At 42.3% G+C, this 18022-nt stretch overlaps 1 protein-coding gene across 3 annotated transcripts in view; it reads right to left on the bottom strand.

The window, feature by feature from the left end:
* Window positions 1-6564: 6564 nt before the first annotated feature.
* The window catches only part of Schip1 (Schwannomin interacting protein 1), a 112029-nt gene continuing 100571 nt past the window's right edge, over window positions 6565-18022 (bottom strand). For all 3 annotated transcript variants that reach the window (XM_077658845.1, XM_077658846.1, XM_077658847.1), the window contains 4 exons: window positions 17054-17362; window positions 16086-16197; window positions 12897-12996; window positions 6565-10765 (listed from right to left, as the gene is read on the bottom strand). In XM_077658845.1, coding sequence (XP_077514971.1) covers window positions 10684-10765; window positions 12897-12996; window positions 16086-16197; window positions 17054-17362 — 603 coding nt within the window. In that variant the 3' untranslated portion in view covers window positions 6565-10683. The remainder of the gene's footprint in view (window positions 10766-12896; window positions 12997-16085; window positions 16198-17053; window positions 17363-18022) is intronic.

Here is an 18022-nt window from a genome sequence, read left to right as displayed (position 1 = left end):
CCAACTTGTTGGAACGTCGTCGCTCTTGCCTCTAAACTGGTTTTTGTGCCGCAGCGACAGAAATCGCGAGCGTTTACGCTTGCACGTGAAACTGGCAATTAAGTCGCGTTCAGTAAAAGAACACACGTGCGTTGCGCGCCATCTCCCGCGAGTGCGCATTCATCGAGGCTGATTCAAAGTAACACATCATTGTGATGTGCTGTTTAAGCTCTTTTTCGCGGTTCGGGTTGTTGGCGGCCGTTGAGGTGGGCGGCACACAGCTGGCAGCAATTTTTTGGTGACGCCAAGGCCAGCAGATGACCAGGCCTGCACTCGACCATTCGTTTTGCAAGCAGCCCACTTGTGCCAAGGAGGTGCACTTCGAACTGCGGCACCGCTGCAGAGCTTTATAGAACTGGTGCAGGTGCAACGAGCGCAGGCGGATCGAACGGAGCTATTCACTTCAGAACGGCAGCAATCATTACCGGCGTAAGTTTAAATCGAGAGGCGGGAAAATTTTTAAATTAATGTTCTCAGCCATGAATTCTTGTTCTGTCGGCCAAACATTAACGTACCCAGAAAGAGTCATGCAATCAACCTATACCGAGAAAAATAATTCAATGGTGTTGTCCTCGGTATTCCTGAAGTCCAAGGCCTGCGCCATTGCCCATGGCAACACCGCGCTGGTTTGCGCGGGTGCTGACATCCCCCTCCTCTCCTCTTCCCTCATCCAATGCCGGCTGCACTATTTCACCATGATGACATTTCAGAGCAGCCATATGATATAGCAAAAAAACCTCACATTTGCCTTCCCAAGCGAGCACTAAGTGAGTTTTAGGACTATGTAATTTCACTATGTTCAGCTCAGTAACCTAGAATATATATCAAAGCCCTTTACATTCAACCTGCAGGATATTGTCAGCGAAGATATCAGAAGGGACGTCGAAGAGCTCACGGCTGACATTGAGGTGAGTCTTATACGCATGGAAGTACTGAAGCAGCTGTTAGCGGTGAATTAGCGAACTGCAAATCCAGTTTTGTGACGCAATTGTATACCTCTAGCCACGAAATCAAGGTAATTTCAGCATACTTGTTTTAAGTTTCGGATTTAGTTCCACTTACACATGATATGCTTAAACCACTAAATTTCAACGACAGACAGTAGACGGACGCACTTCACAGGTGGCTGTAAGCTTGAGGCCATGGTATCCGTTAGAAGGAGAGGGTTCACCATTTTAGCAAAAGTTTCACATTTTTGCTAAATGTTCGGTTACAGTTAAGAAGCAGTTATTCTTACGTTTTTCATGTAATGTTTCCAAAATGTGAGAAAGAAAAGACATTAAGACCAATGTATTATCATACAGTAGTGAACATAAAGATATATTTCAGTTTTGCAAATTCAACTTTTTTTTACTGCACTCAGATCTGTGCACGAGGTTGGTGGGACGACCATGTTAGAGTACACGAAAACAACCGATGTTTATCATACATTTAGTGAAAGTTTGTTCACACAGCAAATTTATTGAAGAACTGCTCTCTGCGCTGCGTGAAAGTAACAGCGATTACGTGTGCTTTTATTACAAAATGAGGGAACAATTTCAAAAATGCCTTTTCATAATAACCTAATGCGTCAGTACTCTAGACTAAACCTTTTCAGGAGATCAGTGCATGATTCACCATTTTTTCAGCAGCTTCTTGACTTTCTGCTCGGGGCAGCTGGAGTTTTTGTATGATGCGTGATGTTCATGTAAATGTATTCAATTGTAATAATTTCAGTTGGCCATCTTGGCCACTCCATAACCTCCACCGTCACCTCCATTCAATTTTTCACAAGCATAGAAGAGTGCTTTGGGCTTATTTCTTTTGAAACACATATCCAAATCACAGATTATTGTATGGAAGTTTGACATTTTCAAGATTTCCCTGATAAACCTCTTCGCTCATAATACACCTTGAATTCAGTCAAGGAGACAAACTGCACGAGCCAAGAATCAGCCCCGTGGTTTAACGTGGGAAGTTGATAACAAGGTCCATATAAATTGCGTTTGGGGCGATGCATACAACGAATCCTATCATTCCTGCACTACAAGAATTTCAATTGTTCTAATCAAATCCCACTTCTTTATTCGCGGCCTATCCACACCAGGTGTTCCTTTACCTGCATCATTCTGGAAACCCAAATCTTTACATAAATGTGCGTGGCTTTAGCTGGGCTCCTGTTATTTAAATCAGGACATTGCACATGACGCCGTCCATGGAGCCATTGTAGAGCCTGATAGCAAAGCCAAATCTTTGGAAATGTTGACAACAGTCAGTCTCGAGTTTTTTTAGGCTCGCGCAAACGATGCCTTTCTCGAAAACTTGGTTGGTCATTCTAGCGTTTCTCCTGCAAAAATAGAAAAACCGAACCTCCTCTGAACTTATATCTCTTCAAAACTTGTGAAGGAGTAGACTGCGCTATGCTGAAAGTCTTGATGAAGTTATGTTAACCTCGCACTTCGTCCACTGCTTAAAAAATATGCAGTAATGCATGTAACCGCAAAATATGCCACCTGATAATGACGGAAAACTTATAATTTAGAACATACGGAAAATGAGCGCAATGGGAAGCATCCACGAAAGGACAAAACTGAAAAACGAACTGAAGGCATACAGTTACGCCCTCAACGACTCTTGACGGAAGAAAAGGACAATGTTGCATCATAATATAGTCGGAAAAAGAAAATAGGTCTTTCATATCTGTGATATTTTGAACTTATACAAAACAGCTGAAAGTATATCTTTTTGTTCACAGACAAAAACAAAGAAGTAACATTGTAATAGCGTTTCAATGCTGCTTGACACATCACGATGGTGTTTCATGAAAAACAAAATCAACATTGGCTTTGAAAAAAGGAAATGATGCAGTAAATGTCTCGCATATCTCCCTGGGGACCTCACTAGAGACCCGAACCACGCCACGCCTTAAGGGACGGGATAAAGGATGGAGTGAAACAAGAAAGGAAGAAAGAGATGCCGTAGTGGAGGTCTGGGGAAAATTCGATTACCTCGGGATCTTTAACGTGCACCGACATCGCACAGCACACAGGCACCTTTTGCGTTTTGCCTTCATGGAAATGCGGCCACTGTGGTCGGGTTCGAACCGGGGTACTTGGGCTCAGTAGACGAGCGCCTTAACGACTGAATCACCGCGGCTCATGAATGATCAGGAACATCAGGAACTAACACTTCAACAAAGTACAGACAAATTTATTTAATTTTCGTGCTTTTTTTTCGTACTGACAGAACTGCCTAGTTACTCAGATGCCCAAGGACAAGGACACTATGCTCGGCATTGTACGCTACATCCGGATGTTCTTCTTCACAGCCTGAACGTGGCCTGAAGAACCTGAATACCTGCTTCTTGGCACCAACGTGAGGCATGGTCTAGTTATGTTTACAGGCATAGAGACAAAAAAATTTTAATTAGTTTTTTTTTCTTTGGAATGGCGCACCATACACTAGCATACATGAACCACAATGTAGAATTTGCCTACGCCAGCTGAAGAATATAATTTATTGATTTTTTTTCACTTATCATTTCGTTTTCAGTTTCAAAATCCAAATGGTGGCTGTGACGTAAAAAACGAGTTGAAGTCACAAAGGTATACGAAAACTGCGATATAATAGCTGCTCGTTCATTTTTGTCAACCCAGCTCTTGGGCAGGCTTGTGTAAAAACTGCAGTGAATTAAAGCGAAAAAATCAGAGACTGTACTGCAGTCTTTGTATGCATCACGTGGCCTCAACTAATTTTACGTCATCACCACCATTACGACGTTACAACCAAAACAACTTAAGAAAAAACCATTCAATTATGAATTATAAGCTGCCTGTTGATGCAATCCACATCGCCCTCCTTATTTTCTAAAGACTCGCGCATCATTCTACCGAAAGAACACACAACTAAAATTTGGTGTCTCTACTCGTTCAATTCCTCAAAGTGGCCACGATCACGTGCACGCAAGCTCCACTCCAACGCCATGGCTTTGAAGTCACATACGGAAGACGCAAGCCACGCCATCCAGGATCATCGCTTTATGCTAAGGTCCCCTCTGCGTCCCTGAGCAAAATGTGATTAAAACTGGCCACGATAAGGTTTCATGCCCACGGCACAGGTAACTCAGCTACAAATGAAATACTGCCAGCACTCAATTTGCTCCTTGTGTTTATCTGAAGGGAAGCAAAACTGGTTTTCAGTGAATTTTTTATGTTGCGTGTTCTAGAGCAAGTTTCACGACTTACTAATTCACCTTTCATCTGAACTCCAGACTCTGAACGTGAGGGTGACCGATGTCAAGCGTGGCGTAGGCTATCGCAGTAGCGTGTAATATCTCGTGTGAAACCGGCTGAGACCCTCAGCTGTGTTTTTTTCTCTTTTTTTTCACAAAAACTGCTCACAGTTCATTCTTGCTTTTTTTTTTTTGGTTAAGAAAGGGAAGATGCATTGTCGCTTTTCTCAAGCAGTTTCCGTTTCTCCCATCTATGCGAATGATGCGACGACTGCTTGAGACCGTGGAAACACAAAAAGCCTAGCTGAAAACGTGTTTCCTGAGAAAAAAAAAACATTAAAATATACGCAAAATGCGCTTATCTTGATGTGCCATTATCTTGATGTGCCCACTAGGTGGGTTTATGATGGGGCCTGCATTAGACTAAAAGTCTCCATTCACTGGTACAGCCGTTCATCGAATGCACGGTGGCATCGCATTACTGAATGCCCAACCAACGGTCACGTCTAGGCGTGGCTTAAAGTAGTCGCGTTCCCTTGCTCCAAAAAAGGAAAAACGCCACCACTGGTGCCTTAAAACTTGCCAGTTGCGTAGAAGTTCCCATAGGCTTCAAAACTTTTGCACTACAATTAGTTACGCAATGGAAAAGCATTTTCAGCAAAGATGTCATAACCGGAAAGACGGGCCACCTGTCGTCACGCAGTCGTCACTTCCGCATTTGAGGCTCCATGCAATCCACCCCCCACCCCTCATCACTGCATTTTTTGTTTTATCCTTCACATCTGCCGCACTAAAATTGGCTTCGACAACAACACGGTGCCATTTCTTTGAGTTCACTAAGATCCAAATGTTGCCATGCAAGCTGCCAGCATGTGATGGTAATAAAGGATCAGCCACTAAAATAATGCCTATTCTATAGTTTTGCAGCAATTCTTTGACTGCGTTAGCTCTCCAAACAAAATTCTAACTTCAAATGAAGAAAAAAAAGAAAGGTGATCTATAGTTGGTTCTCATCAAAAAGCGCTTAAACTTATGCACAACAGAGCAAACAAAAGGAATCAAAATTTCAACAGACCATGGCCTAATCCTGATCTGCTTTACTCCACTGCCCACGAAACCACTGCACATGACTGCATACCACCCCAGCTCAGATTTTAAGCCAAAAGATGCACGGGACACTTCCACAAAAGAAATTTTGGCCGATATGACAACATTATAGGAGAGTGGCCTGCTGCACGTCATGTTGCACAGACTTACTAGTAATCAGATTCAGCACCGAGTGTAAACAAGATGAGTTTTCAGAGAGGGAGGATTATGGTGAAGCTTTCTGTGACAATTCACAGAGCAAAACATGCCTGTTTTAATAATGTGCCATAATTGAGCATGAGCTTTGGCAAAGTTGATTATGGTGAAGCTTTCTGTGACAATTCACAGAGCAAAACATGCCTGTTTTAATAATGCGCCATAATTGAGCATGAGCTTTGGCAAAGTTCGTATTTGTGTGCAATCTACTACAGCACTGAGGTGGACAAGATGAATGGAAAGACAGTGCATCTACAGTATTTCCCTAGTCCATCTTGGTTGATTCTGCAGTAATATGTTGTTCATGGAAAATTTGAAAATAAGTTCATGGAAAATTTGGCAAAAGCTTCCTTGACAAAGGCTGCCCAGCCGAACTGGACTGCAAGCATCAATTTGGGACACTAACACGTGTAACTTTCCCATATGAGGACTCGTACCAAAACAAGCATCCACTAAATGCAGCAGTCGCACAGTCACCACTAGTGGCACTTGACCCTGGAACGGCTATGATGGTGGTTGTCATGCGTTATACAATACACAGTGGCATTACCAGGGTTCTTGATAGCTTTAGTGGCCATGAAACTTACCCTGAAGTTTTATTGAAGACAGAACCAGCCACTATGAAAGGCACCAGTGTAGTTGAGAGGGCAGCAAGCTGCCACTCTGCCTAAACCTCTCCTTGAATTACAGGTGTCGGGAAAAAAGCATTAATTTAATAAAGTTAAATGCAAAGTGGAATAAAATCAGCCCATAAAGCTTAACTTATCTGTCAAACAGAAAATGTGCAGTTAGCACAAGTTCTACGCCCTCCTAAATATTTCGCACATTCTACAGGACAAAGACAAGTTGACGACCTTTTGGGCTACGTGTGCTTTGCCTGGTGCCGATCTCTCTTTTAATAGAAGACTGTGCCCTCCAATACATGTGATGTTGCAGTGTGGTTAGTTTCATGAACTATCAAAAAATCCTGGTACCACTTTTGACTAAGAAAACTAACTCTCAGAACACTGCAGTCCTAAATTAAATGTACGTTTATTGATTCCGCAGCTTGCAGGTCATCACACATGTGCAAACATGCCGCGAGGCGGACACGTTAACAAAGCTCTTTCTTGACCACAGGCATATATCGCTGCGTGAAAATGAACAGGCAGCACATGCTCTCTTGCCTTCTCCCTAAACATTTACACACTACAAACGAGAGCATTCAAAAGGAATATGGACCCTTTCACGAGTGGTCCGCTCACTTGGCTTAATAAATAAAGTCACGCACAGAGGAATACAACATCTGCACACTGAGAACCTTCTCCCAAGTGCCACAGAAGCAACTTGTCCAATGCGGTACAAGACGATGTAGCGCAGCAGCTGACTCTGCCCAAAACTATGCGTGATCCTGTGTCAGCCCCAACACATTGAAAACACATTACAACAATGGACAGGCTAACTGCACTCACAGACACATGCAACATTCCAGTGCAAGGCTTTCAGTAAATACGGGGCAATTCAAAGTGCAAGTCTGTAGCCATACGAAGCTGAGTGGAGTATTTTATGGCATGCAAAGATACAGCACTCCTCGTAGTTACTCATATGATCCTGCAAAAAAAAACAACTGAAAAGTAGTTTCTGTAGAAGTTATGCAGCCTACGAGTCATGTGCAGCCGCCTTGCACTAGGAGAATGTGTCTGCTGTGCAAAGATCGAATGCCCAAACATGAAAACAAGGTATGTGACATCAAAAAAAAACACGAGAGCACTCAATAAAAATGAACAGTGGTCGGTGACTTATGCATAAGCTGTTCATGATTTCTTTCTCTTCTTCCTTTTAGAGAGTGGGAGAGAGATAAGGCTTTTACTACATCGTCCATGCAGTGGTACACACTTATCTCTGACGGACATACAGCACAAACTGTCCCCAACAACTGGGACTGAGTACAGGAGGTATTAAACGTGTACAAACAATGTGACACACAGCAGTGCGAGCAGCAGAGCTGTGCTTCACAAATGGCACTAAGAAGTGTAGAGAGTACACACAAAAGCATGTCGTCAGTACAGGAAGGGTTAAACAGGCTTCGTACAAACAGACGAGTGCTTCAAAAAGCTTTGCCGCAGTTTGCTGCTCTCTGTACACTTGTTAAAACAGGCACAGACACAAGTGCCGCTATGAAAAGTCGGGCGAGCTGATGCTTGTGAACACCCTCTATAGCCGCTCTCTATTTTTCAACAAAGTTCTGCACAGCATAGAAGCAAAGACGCAAAACCGCATACAATACTTCGCTCCTTTTATGCTATGTTTTGACTTGTCCTTGGTGCTTACACGGGATGCAAATGGAATAGCAACTTGCCCAAGCATCAGTTCTAATGCATTACAAGTTGCCCCTAGCTGGATTTCTCATTTTGCTTTCATACAAAGTCCGCTTGCGATGAAGAACCTTCCATTATGAGTACACTGTGTTATCTGCACGCTTCCTTCTCCGCAGCACTTCGACTCAGCACTTGTGCAAGTGCCAATACATACACGAGGCATGAGGGAGAAGCCCTCCTTGCTGCTTAGCATTAGATCTTTGCATCCACTGTTGACAAATGCATCATCAGAAGGACTAAGTGCAGTGAAAAGTACAAAAATTTATAGTACATCACGTTGCAAAGTAAACGCTGGCCATACTGAACGCAAGAAATATTTCTATGCTTGCTCGAAGTTCAGCATCTAGGTGGACAGTGTTTACCTAAGTCAGACACAAGGATGAGGCAGACATTTAGAAACGCAGGTAAAAGCTTAAATGGCATTACAACACAGATACAGATGTATCCACTTCAGAAACCAAATTACTCAGTTACCAAGTAGCTGTACAGGTTCTCCAGTCACACACCTTGCTTAGCAATATCCTGCACTCCAAAAATCACTGCTGAGATGCGAGCATTGTGTTCCACTTTCCACACAGCTGCTTACAGTATGAAGCCTCACTTTCATGTCAGCTAAGATAGGGCCCGCAGCTAGACAATAAGAGGAACAGTAGGTTCTAAGATGAATGGCACATAATTATGCGCATGTTAGCTCTATGGCACACTACAAAACTATGAAAGAAGGGACTGAATGAGCTAAAACATGCTGGACACTTCCAATGCAACAAGCGTATCATGTAGAAGGATTGCCCAGCCATGTTTTTAATCCTTCATACTTGCAGCACTGCAGTCACTAAATATGGAATGCATGACATCTAGCTCAGAAAAAGCCTGGAAAGAGTTTAACAAGTCTAGCAGTATGCTGTGCATAATATGATACTACAAGATGTATGAAGCAGAAGCAACAACACATGATACAAAAAGCTCATAATGTCAGCTGTGTGAAGTTTACACTTCTATCCACCGGCACCAACCCAGGCACAAAACAGAAAGCACTCCTAAAATCGAGTCCAGTCTGAAAATAAACTAAACCTTGCCACACTGCCACCCATGCTCCTCCACATTTCAAGCTGGTGAATGTTGAAGATCTTAATGGCTCGTTTGCTATGAGCTCTCAACTTTCCACCATCAACCAGGAAAACCATTTTACATGAAGCGAAAATAACTCAAGCACAACAGCTCTCAAACTGACTTTTCATGAAGTCAAAAGTAGAACAATTTGAAAGAATATCCATCATTTTGTACAAAAGAAGCATGAACAAGTCAAGTCAGGCTGTGTGACGTTATAAGAAAATATGAAAGTCCCAAACATGGTGTTTCACCACAGTGCAACCTGTGTTATCAAAACATGGCACACAAGACGTGATAGAATGATGCAAGCAACACATGCAAACAAAGCCATCTTTTGCCCACCTGTACACTTGGTTCAGCTGTGTCACTGATGGGACGCAGGGTACTGTGGACACGTGAAAGATAAGAAATGCCCATTCAAAGTGCCATTAAATTTGGCATGTTCTTTCAAATCCGTTAACGATAACATCCTGTAGTTTATACGCCAGGAAGCACAAAGTGCTTCTAAGTTGACACAACTTACCATAACCAGGAAACCCAGCGATTCAGGGTAAAAACAAGGAACACATGTTGTGGCTCAAATGACTGACACCAGCAGCTCAACCCAAAAAGCTAATAAACAAAAGCAGCATTTTAACATTGTGACACAGTACGGTTAGCAATACGTACATTACTTCACAATAACTGCAAATCTATTTACAAGAGACGAAAGGAGGAAGCCTCAGGAGAACAAGCCCAGCATAGCATGTTCCCAGTTCTAGCCAAGGGAGTCACTGACAAGCAGCGAATAAATATGGCACATCTCCCTGTCTGATGAACAAGATGGAGTGTGCTGGTACTGCCGCGAGTAAGCGTTTCACCTTGTCCCATCCCGGCGAGTATAATGCTTGCAATGACTGAGAACCCATTAAAGGTTAATAAAAAAAAACGTCCACACAAAAACAACAAGGGAAGAAAGCAAGTAAACGCAAATTCATACTACCCTGGCAACACATGGACAGCAATGTGCATGCTTTTTCGAGACTAAAAAATCGTTTCTTTGGACCTACAGAACTTATGACATAAACCTAAGACACATGAGTAAGGGCTGTCATCTATGTGTAATGTCTGAATGCCCACTGCTGCCTAAAAAAGCAAGACTTGGCACAAAAAACATACAACAACACTTAAAACACTCACTCGGTGTTGGGTTTTGCAGCAGAGACATACAGACAGCTAGCCAAGTGATTTTGTCTCTCAATGCTGCTCGTTTCTGAGGCGACAAACACAAATCTGGTCACAGTAAGACCCACAGATGCTCTAGTTTTCAAGCCAGTGATAGTTCTATCCAAGGAAGTCAATGTAGTTGCTTTTTGTGATTGAAGAGTATAGTCAAAATTAAAGAAATTGGAAGCACAGGAAAAACAACTCGAACCAGCAGAAAACTCCACGTTTCCAATTATAGTTTTCAGGTGGTCCCAATTGTATTTCCGACACTTCCAATGGATTCTTCTGATAGCGATAAAAAAGAAGAGACACCTCACAAAAATCCCCTCCCATAAAGACATCGTCCTAAGAAAAAGACGGATCACCGAGTAAAAACAAAAAAAAAAGTTGCAGAGCACATCATGCAAGTATGTTCCCTTCAGCTTTGTAGAACTGTTTCACAGTCCCAGATGCTCCTCCTCACTTGGAGGGGATTGTCTTTGCTGGATGAGGCAGTGATACCGAAGAGCCATCGTGGGATGCAGTCATGTTCTTGGCTCCCCTGAACACAAAAACAGAAGATGAAACAATCAAGTTCAAACTCAAGGTAAGGTTGTCCAAGACTTTTTTTTGTGAGCTACCATAAGCAAGAATTACCAAGTTACCTTACTTCTCTTTTATTTTTAAATAAAATGGTTCAGCTTTTCTTCTGGTACATTGACTTGCAGGAAGTGTTTTATAGCTACAAACCTCTGTTTAGTACAATCTATGTTCATACTAAGGACTGAGAACTTACATTCTTGTTGGCACAGAAGCACGGGACGTGATTCAAGCAAATCTATTTACGGATTACAGTATTTATTTATGGCCGTGTGCCACAGCTGCGACTGCATTATCAAGATTCTACTCCACTAGGCCTAGCATATCACCAGTATGCGTGGCTTCTCAGGTGGGTCCTTTGGTGTCTGCATGAGTTGACAGTACTTCAGAAAGTAAGACCTGAATGCACTTTGTGGAGTTAGTGCTTTGTTCATTAAAACATGCTCCATACTGCGTGAAGCCTTGTGCAATGGTATTATAAAAATTGGGCTTAGCGAACAATAGCGACCGCCTAAAACGATAAGCATTAAGCAAAATCCAGAGGATTGAGATGAAAGAATTGATTGATATTTTAATAAGGTGAATAAATTTATATCTATATGGTTAAAGACATGAAAATAAGTGCTGATGCTTTTCAGAGTTGTTAATCAGAAGAGCTAGCCCCTGGATAACTAAACTTGTTATTCATCGTTTAAAACTAATTATTTATATTATCTAATTATAAATAAAAAAAACCTTCTGCTTGGCTTCTGACTGACTTGGCATTAAAGATGAACTGCAACGCAAATTTTCGAGCCGTAAAGAGACATTCTTCAAGTATCATGTCAACACAGTCGTAAAGGAAAAATGAGATAGCATTCGTAGTAGAAGTGAGTGCACAAGGAATCATTCGTAAAAATCATTGTTTTTCCAAATGAAACTCAAAAGAGGGCCACGATTACCGCGTTACCGGAAATGATGTAAAAACGGTCTGCAGCGGTGGTTGTTTCAGAGACTCACTGCTTCCCAGCAGAAATCAAAGCAAGCAGGTATGCATTCCAAGCATGTACTGTTAACAACGTGGAGGCCAAGCACATAAGTTTACAGCACTGCGAACGAACACATGTGAGCAGAGACCACCTTATGTCTTAGGGCATCCGCTTTCACCCTTCTTTCACCGAAGAGACATAGAGCTGCTAGTACAACTTTTGTGAACACCTTCTTTTTCGCCTAGAATTGAGACGAGAGTTGCGGACTTTCGATTCATTTGACCATACCAAGCAAGGACCCACACCCAAAATGCCACATGGAATAAAGAGATCGCTAAATATCGCAAAATGTTTGCTGTTTGCAGCACTTCAGAAATGCATGCAGCGTGCATGTTCATGCCTCCGATGTCTACACAGAGCTTCGCCAAGGTACTGCGCCTAAAATTTCCTAATGCTTTTTTCCCCAGTACCACAGTAAGAATGCCAAGCCACCTTTCAACCACCTGTCTTACACTGCACGCCGTCCGTAACCTGTTCATTTCCACTGGGTACGGCTTGGGGAAGGCTTTTAGTGACCTGTACTTACATCATGACGAGTAAGTTGCTTAACTGCATGGTACATCGCCAGGTGCATGAGTCAGCTTTTTAAACCCAAAAACTATACAGTACTGCCTTTCTAACAAACGTAGAACATCATCAAGATTAGTTTTACGGCATAATCAACATGTTAAGTTAAGAGGCATTCTGGCACAACTAAAGTTTTGTTGTAGATGGTTTTTAAATTACTTCTGCTGCTACATGGCTTAAGTTCACACAACATGATGCAATCCTTTTTAAAGCCCTTCTGTCCATACACTACACCCTGTGGGATGTTGTGTTAAAAAGAAGCTAAACTATTTAATGACAACGCAAAAACCGAATCAGCATGCCATAAGCAGTTAGTGAAATACGGCTCGGAAGTCCTGCTGCGGTACTGTGGTTTGTACATACGACTGTCGCATAATGTGGTAATGATAACGCACTAAAATGCAGAATGCCATCGCCTGCCAAAATTTGACCATGCATTCCCAGGTTCTTGATACACAACGTGCAATGCTAAAGCAGATGATAAAAACGCTTGCTTACAGGTATCTTGTCATGTCCTCAATGTCAACTAGCATGGAGTCCTGCTCCATGTGAAGGTCGTCCCTCTCCAGCAAAAACTTGACCAGATCTTCGTTATGGCCTGAAAATGATTGCAGCATAAGTCCCTGATAAGATGTTTCGAGAATTATACAGAAATAAAGAGAAGCATTATAAACAGCTATGAAACAGCCTTCACTGCAGCATTGCATACGAAATCTACAAGGATAGAGAAGACGTTGGTTAGTAATCATATCAGGTGTAGTCACTCTATTTAACGTGGATTTTTCCCAGTGGATTTAATAGAAACACAAAATATGTGCTCTTTATTAACTTAGAATGCAACAACAGAACCGAGGATGACACAAAATATTTTGAGAACCCATTTTTCTGCAACACTTGAAGCTTTGACGTGACAGAGATGGGGTTAGGAGACATATTTTATACCTTTCACAAGATCTCTTGACAATGTCTTGACATTGCCTTCACATTGTCCCTACATAATATGTGTTTTCAGCAAACACCACAGTCTTTGGATGCTTAAGTATGAGCCACATGCACTGATGAGCTTAGTCTAGTAAGCAGCTCTGCCTTGTCAGCCTTCTCAAGTCATGAAATGGGCAACGCCTATGCGATAAAAATTTGCAGGGTGCAAGAAGTGAACAAGGGGCTGCAGACGGAAGCAAGAGAGCTTCATGAAAATATTTCATATGCACATGTGACAAGTAATGGGCAAAGCAAAGGTTGCTTCAGCATTTCATTTCTGTAGCCCACATGTTCTGCTTTTGCAGAGTTCACTCACCCTCATGGTCACATGTCAGTTGCACTCAATCACCGCTAGAAACTAAGTGGACCTGCCTTCCATCAACTTAACTGCAGCAAAAAAAGCGGCAACACATCATAACTCTACATAAAGATCTCAAGAGTGCCACATGATCATCCTTCACTGACATGCATTATTACGTTCCTCTCTTTGCTCTTTCATCATTTTCATTTCTCTTTCCATTCGCCTGCACAGGACAGCCAACCAAAACCCTCTTCCTTCACATCTCTGCGAAAAGTGTCAAACTTAAGCCGAGAGCTGGAAAGATGTCATGCACTTCTGAAAGTAGGCACATTAATATCAGCATGGCTTTGTGGTAAGACTCACTATTCAGCCCCGAAGCATTATGCCCACAGTACAAGAAGCTATACCAGAAGTCTTTATGGAAAATATGACAAAGTCAATGCGAGATACATTATGTTCTTTGGGACGGAATGCAAACACCAAAATAGTATTGCATTTAGAGTAAATCATGAGGATGTAGTTGCAAGTCAGTGTGGTAAATATATTGAGCACATTAACCTGAAAAAGCTCCCACCATAATAGCCAAGATATTTTCAAAGATATTTGACTATTAGTCTACAATTTTTCCCACTGCAAATTTGGACATGATGCCATTATCAAACAAACTGGAAACAGTGTTGGGCTTCAAAAGCAGCAGAGCTTGTTCTAAGATCGTCTTCTGAACACAAATCGCCACAAAGAAAATCTATAGTACACATGCTTCATCCAGTCAGCACGGCATTCAGTTGTCTTCTGATGACCAAAGTGACATTTATTACCTTTAGGCTGTGGCACTTTTCTTAAGCTTTAAAGCACAGATCATACAAGCCAAGAGACTAAATATGAAAGAAAAACAAAAAGAAACTGAAGGCTAGTCCCCCATGCTGACAGCACGAAGATACAGCTCACTTGTGACATCCATGAGTAGCTGTGCTTGATGACACAGAGTACTGTGTGAGCCAGCATTGTCAAGCTGCAAACGCTGCTGTGGACTTGTGGACTTACAAGAACTGACTGGCAAAGAAGTTACACTGCCATGCAGCGTCATACAGCACTTACCAGCCAGCCATTTGGCACCACCACATTAAAATTTGGGGAGTTGCTCATTGCCTTTTTAACAGCCAAGCCACACCTGGCATTTAAAGCGGCTTACATAAAGCTTTCACAAGAGTATGCCACTTTCCTGGTCTCGTTTTGCAACGAACAATTCTGAAGTTTAACTTCTAGCTTTCTGCTTTTACACTTTCACCTACTTTCTGCGTGAAGGCAAGCAGGGATGTCATTTTAGATGCTACTCTAGCACCACCACTTCTGCACGAAGAACCTAGAGTACGAGCCCAACAGAATGAGTCAGGCGCCTCACTGGCACGGCAGCCATTACGCTACGCTCTGGGACTTGCCACGCCACCTTCGTCTGTGGCCGGGCTCACTCTTAAATAAATGTGGTTACTCTGCTTCTCGCACCACTGTGGGCCACACAACAAAATGCATAGAAAAGGGTAGAAAGGTGCCAAAAAGTAAGGCTGAATCAAACATTTTTTTCATGCAGACTTCAGAGAAAGCACTCCCATCTAACTGCAGCCAAATAATGGTCACCAATAAATAAACAAATACAGGTTTTACTTGCATAATGATCACACTTTTTCCAAAAAAGAAAGTACCTCAAAGTTTGGTGGGCGCATTCAATATTCAGAGTAAAACATTAAGAAAAACTATACTTTTTGAAAGCCACTGGGAGGGCATGCATTCATTAGGCAATCAAAAACAGTAAATAAAGAAACTAAAATGGCACTCTTCCAAACAGTCTCAGTTCAAGAATGAATTTGTCTTGCTCCTTGAATCCATCTAAGAACCACCATCTGGCTGTAGCTCGTTTTACAAATTCAATGTAGCATATCCATTGTCAGACATAAAAAATGGAGTAAAACTGTTTACGTATTGACTTTTGAAGCAGGAATCTGCCAGTCCGCAAACCATTAACACTACTATGCAGCCGCTGTCGAAGAAAAAAACATTCTCTATGTGTCAGTGCCAGTCACAGAATGAGCTAAACAGCATCACCATTTTATGACGCTGAAATTGTCTAATACTGGTGCTTATAGCATAATTTACATGAAAATAGCAACGTGGCACACTCCTCTCAGCCATTAAGCACTACACTAGATTTCTTTGTGCGCAAGCAGAATTACAGTCCCTAAAATTATCAACTTGAAATATTACATCAGTGCTCGTGAAGTTGAGTTTCTAAATCTCTTCATTTATTTCAAATTACGTGCCCTCAATGAGGCCTAAAGACTGCATGTCTTTCATTTAGTGCAAATTAAAAAAGAAACATCACTTATGAAAAGGATCTAAGGAATACTCACTCTCAATCTGTGAGTGGAGGTCGTTGACAATCACCTGCAGTTGCGCAACATTCATGTCATTCAGCAACTGTCGGCTCAGCCGATGGCGGCTGTCGGGGAAGGAGATGCCAACCTGAAATACAAAATGGCAGAGGATGTAAGGGCTGAAATCAGGCCACTAAAGCCTCTCGTAGTGGCAACTAAGGAAGTAGTACTGGCAATGGAAGACTGAAGCGAAAGATGCAGAGAGGAAACCCATTCAGGCATTCCTGAAACATCCAGGTCTGTGCCAATGAATGCATTTCGTATTGTATATTTGCTGCACTAATGACAAAAACAAATTCCTACATTCACGCAAAAACAAATAATGCTGGGATTGAGGCTGTGAAGAATTATAATTGATGGGAACCAGTTTTGTAAATTTTGGATAACAGTTTACTGACCGCCTTGCTGCAAGTGTTTGCACTTAGTAGACTCCAAATTCCTTTCGTCATTAGTCTCCTCTGGGGTTGCCAGAACAAGCTGCTCGCTCAGCTATATTGCCCTGTTTGTGGCAAGCTGTGTATTCAAGGCACACTAAAGTGTCAAAATATATAATAGGGCAGACTGCACAAAGAAAAACTATAGCTCTTAGCCTTTTACAACACTGAACAGCAAGGAAAAAGAAGCCTGAGGTCTGTACCACTGCGTAAAAGATGGTGCATTAAATGTTAAACCTATAGCCTCTATTGTAAAAATGCTCTAAATGTAGTTATTCATGGCCCAACCACCTAAACCATAAAGTTCCTCCGCTACAGATCGCTGGTTTGACTCCACTTCTCTAACTCTCTTCGGTGCAGTGATCATTGACCCGCACACACCAAAATTATCACACTTCATAGCAAACCACAATTTAGCTTCATCAATTTAGCTCCTGATGTCAAGATAAAGAGACCTCTAAGGATTGTGTTCTTTGAGAAAGCAGACGACACACGGAGAGTCGCGCTCACAATGTCTGCAATGGGCGACTTCTTCTTCTGCTGTCGCTCCACTTCCATCTGCATGCGTGCCATCTCCTTGGCCTGCGCCAGCGCTGCCCTCGCTTCAGCCTGGAGCCGTGCCTGGCGGGTAGCAAAGTCCTCGCCGTTCCACCGCTCCGACGAGGACTCCTTCTTGGCCTCGCCATTGCTGCCATCAGCTTTTTTCTGGCGCCAGCTCTTGCGACGGTTAAAGAAGAACGATGGCCGTTTGGGGGCCGCTTCCTCTTGCGAGCCTCGCCTGGTAGCAGGAGTAGCATTTTGGCTTGGCTTCGTGCTGGTCTGCAATGATCATAAGTTCCCAAATGCTGGAACATCATAAGGCAGCTAAATATTCACACTGCAACATCATAAGAAACCTCCTAACAAGTCTGTTTTATGACTGCAGGTCTCGGAGTTCTTGCAGAACCTGCGGTACTAAAAAAGTTCCAGAAAAAAATATTTCATGGCCCAAACCACGTTGCTTGGCTTCAGTCTTTCAGTCTTCAATGAGTATGGTGAAGTGAAAAACAAGAACATTTGCTTTCGCCAAGTGAAAACAGTCAAATTTGCAATGGGTTTGAAATTTTTCACTTACGAAATCAACAAATGCACAATTAGTTATTTGAGCACAAAGCCCAAAACAGAAAAAGAACAGTGCTTCCAAAAAACCTGTACACATTTGTTAAAGTTAGAAGGTCCTAGCTAAAGTTTTTGTGAAACTACCTCTTAGCGGGCTCCACCACGTCCCAATAATCACTGGCTGCAGATAGTGTCATTCAAGTTTTTGTTGGGCATTTTACTCTCTTGGCTATGACAGGAACAAGGGACAATGCTGCAGCTTTCCGCTAAGCATTTCTTTATCTCTGGCCCACTCTACTCAATGTGTTTTCAGTGACATCACATGACAATGCCAGTGGTGTCAATGCGAGAACATCTTTTGCATTGAATGAGCAAAATTAA

This window comes from Amblyomma americanum, chromosome 3, assembly GCF_052857255.1.
Source record: "Amblyomma americanum isolate KBUSLIRL-KWMA chromosome 3, ASM5285725v1, whole genome shotgun sequence".
Classification (NCBI taxonomy): Eukaryota; Metazoa; Arthropoda; class Arachnida; order Ixodida; family Ixodidae; genus Amblyomma; species Amblyomma americanum.
This window is presented reverse-complemented; position numbering and strand designations above follow the sequence as displayed.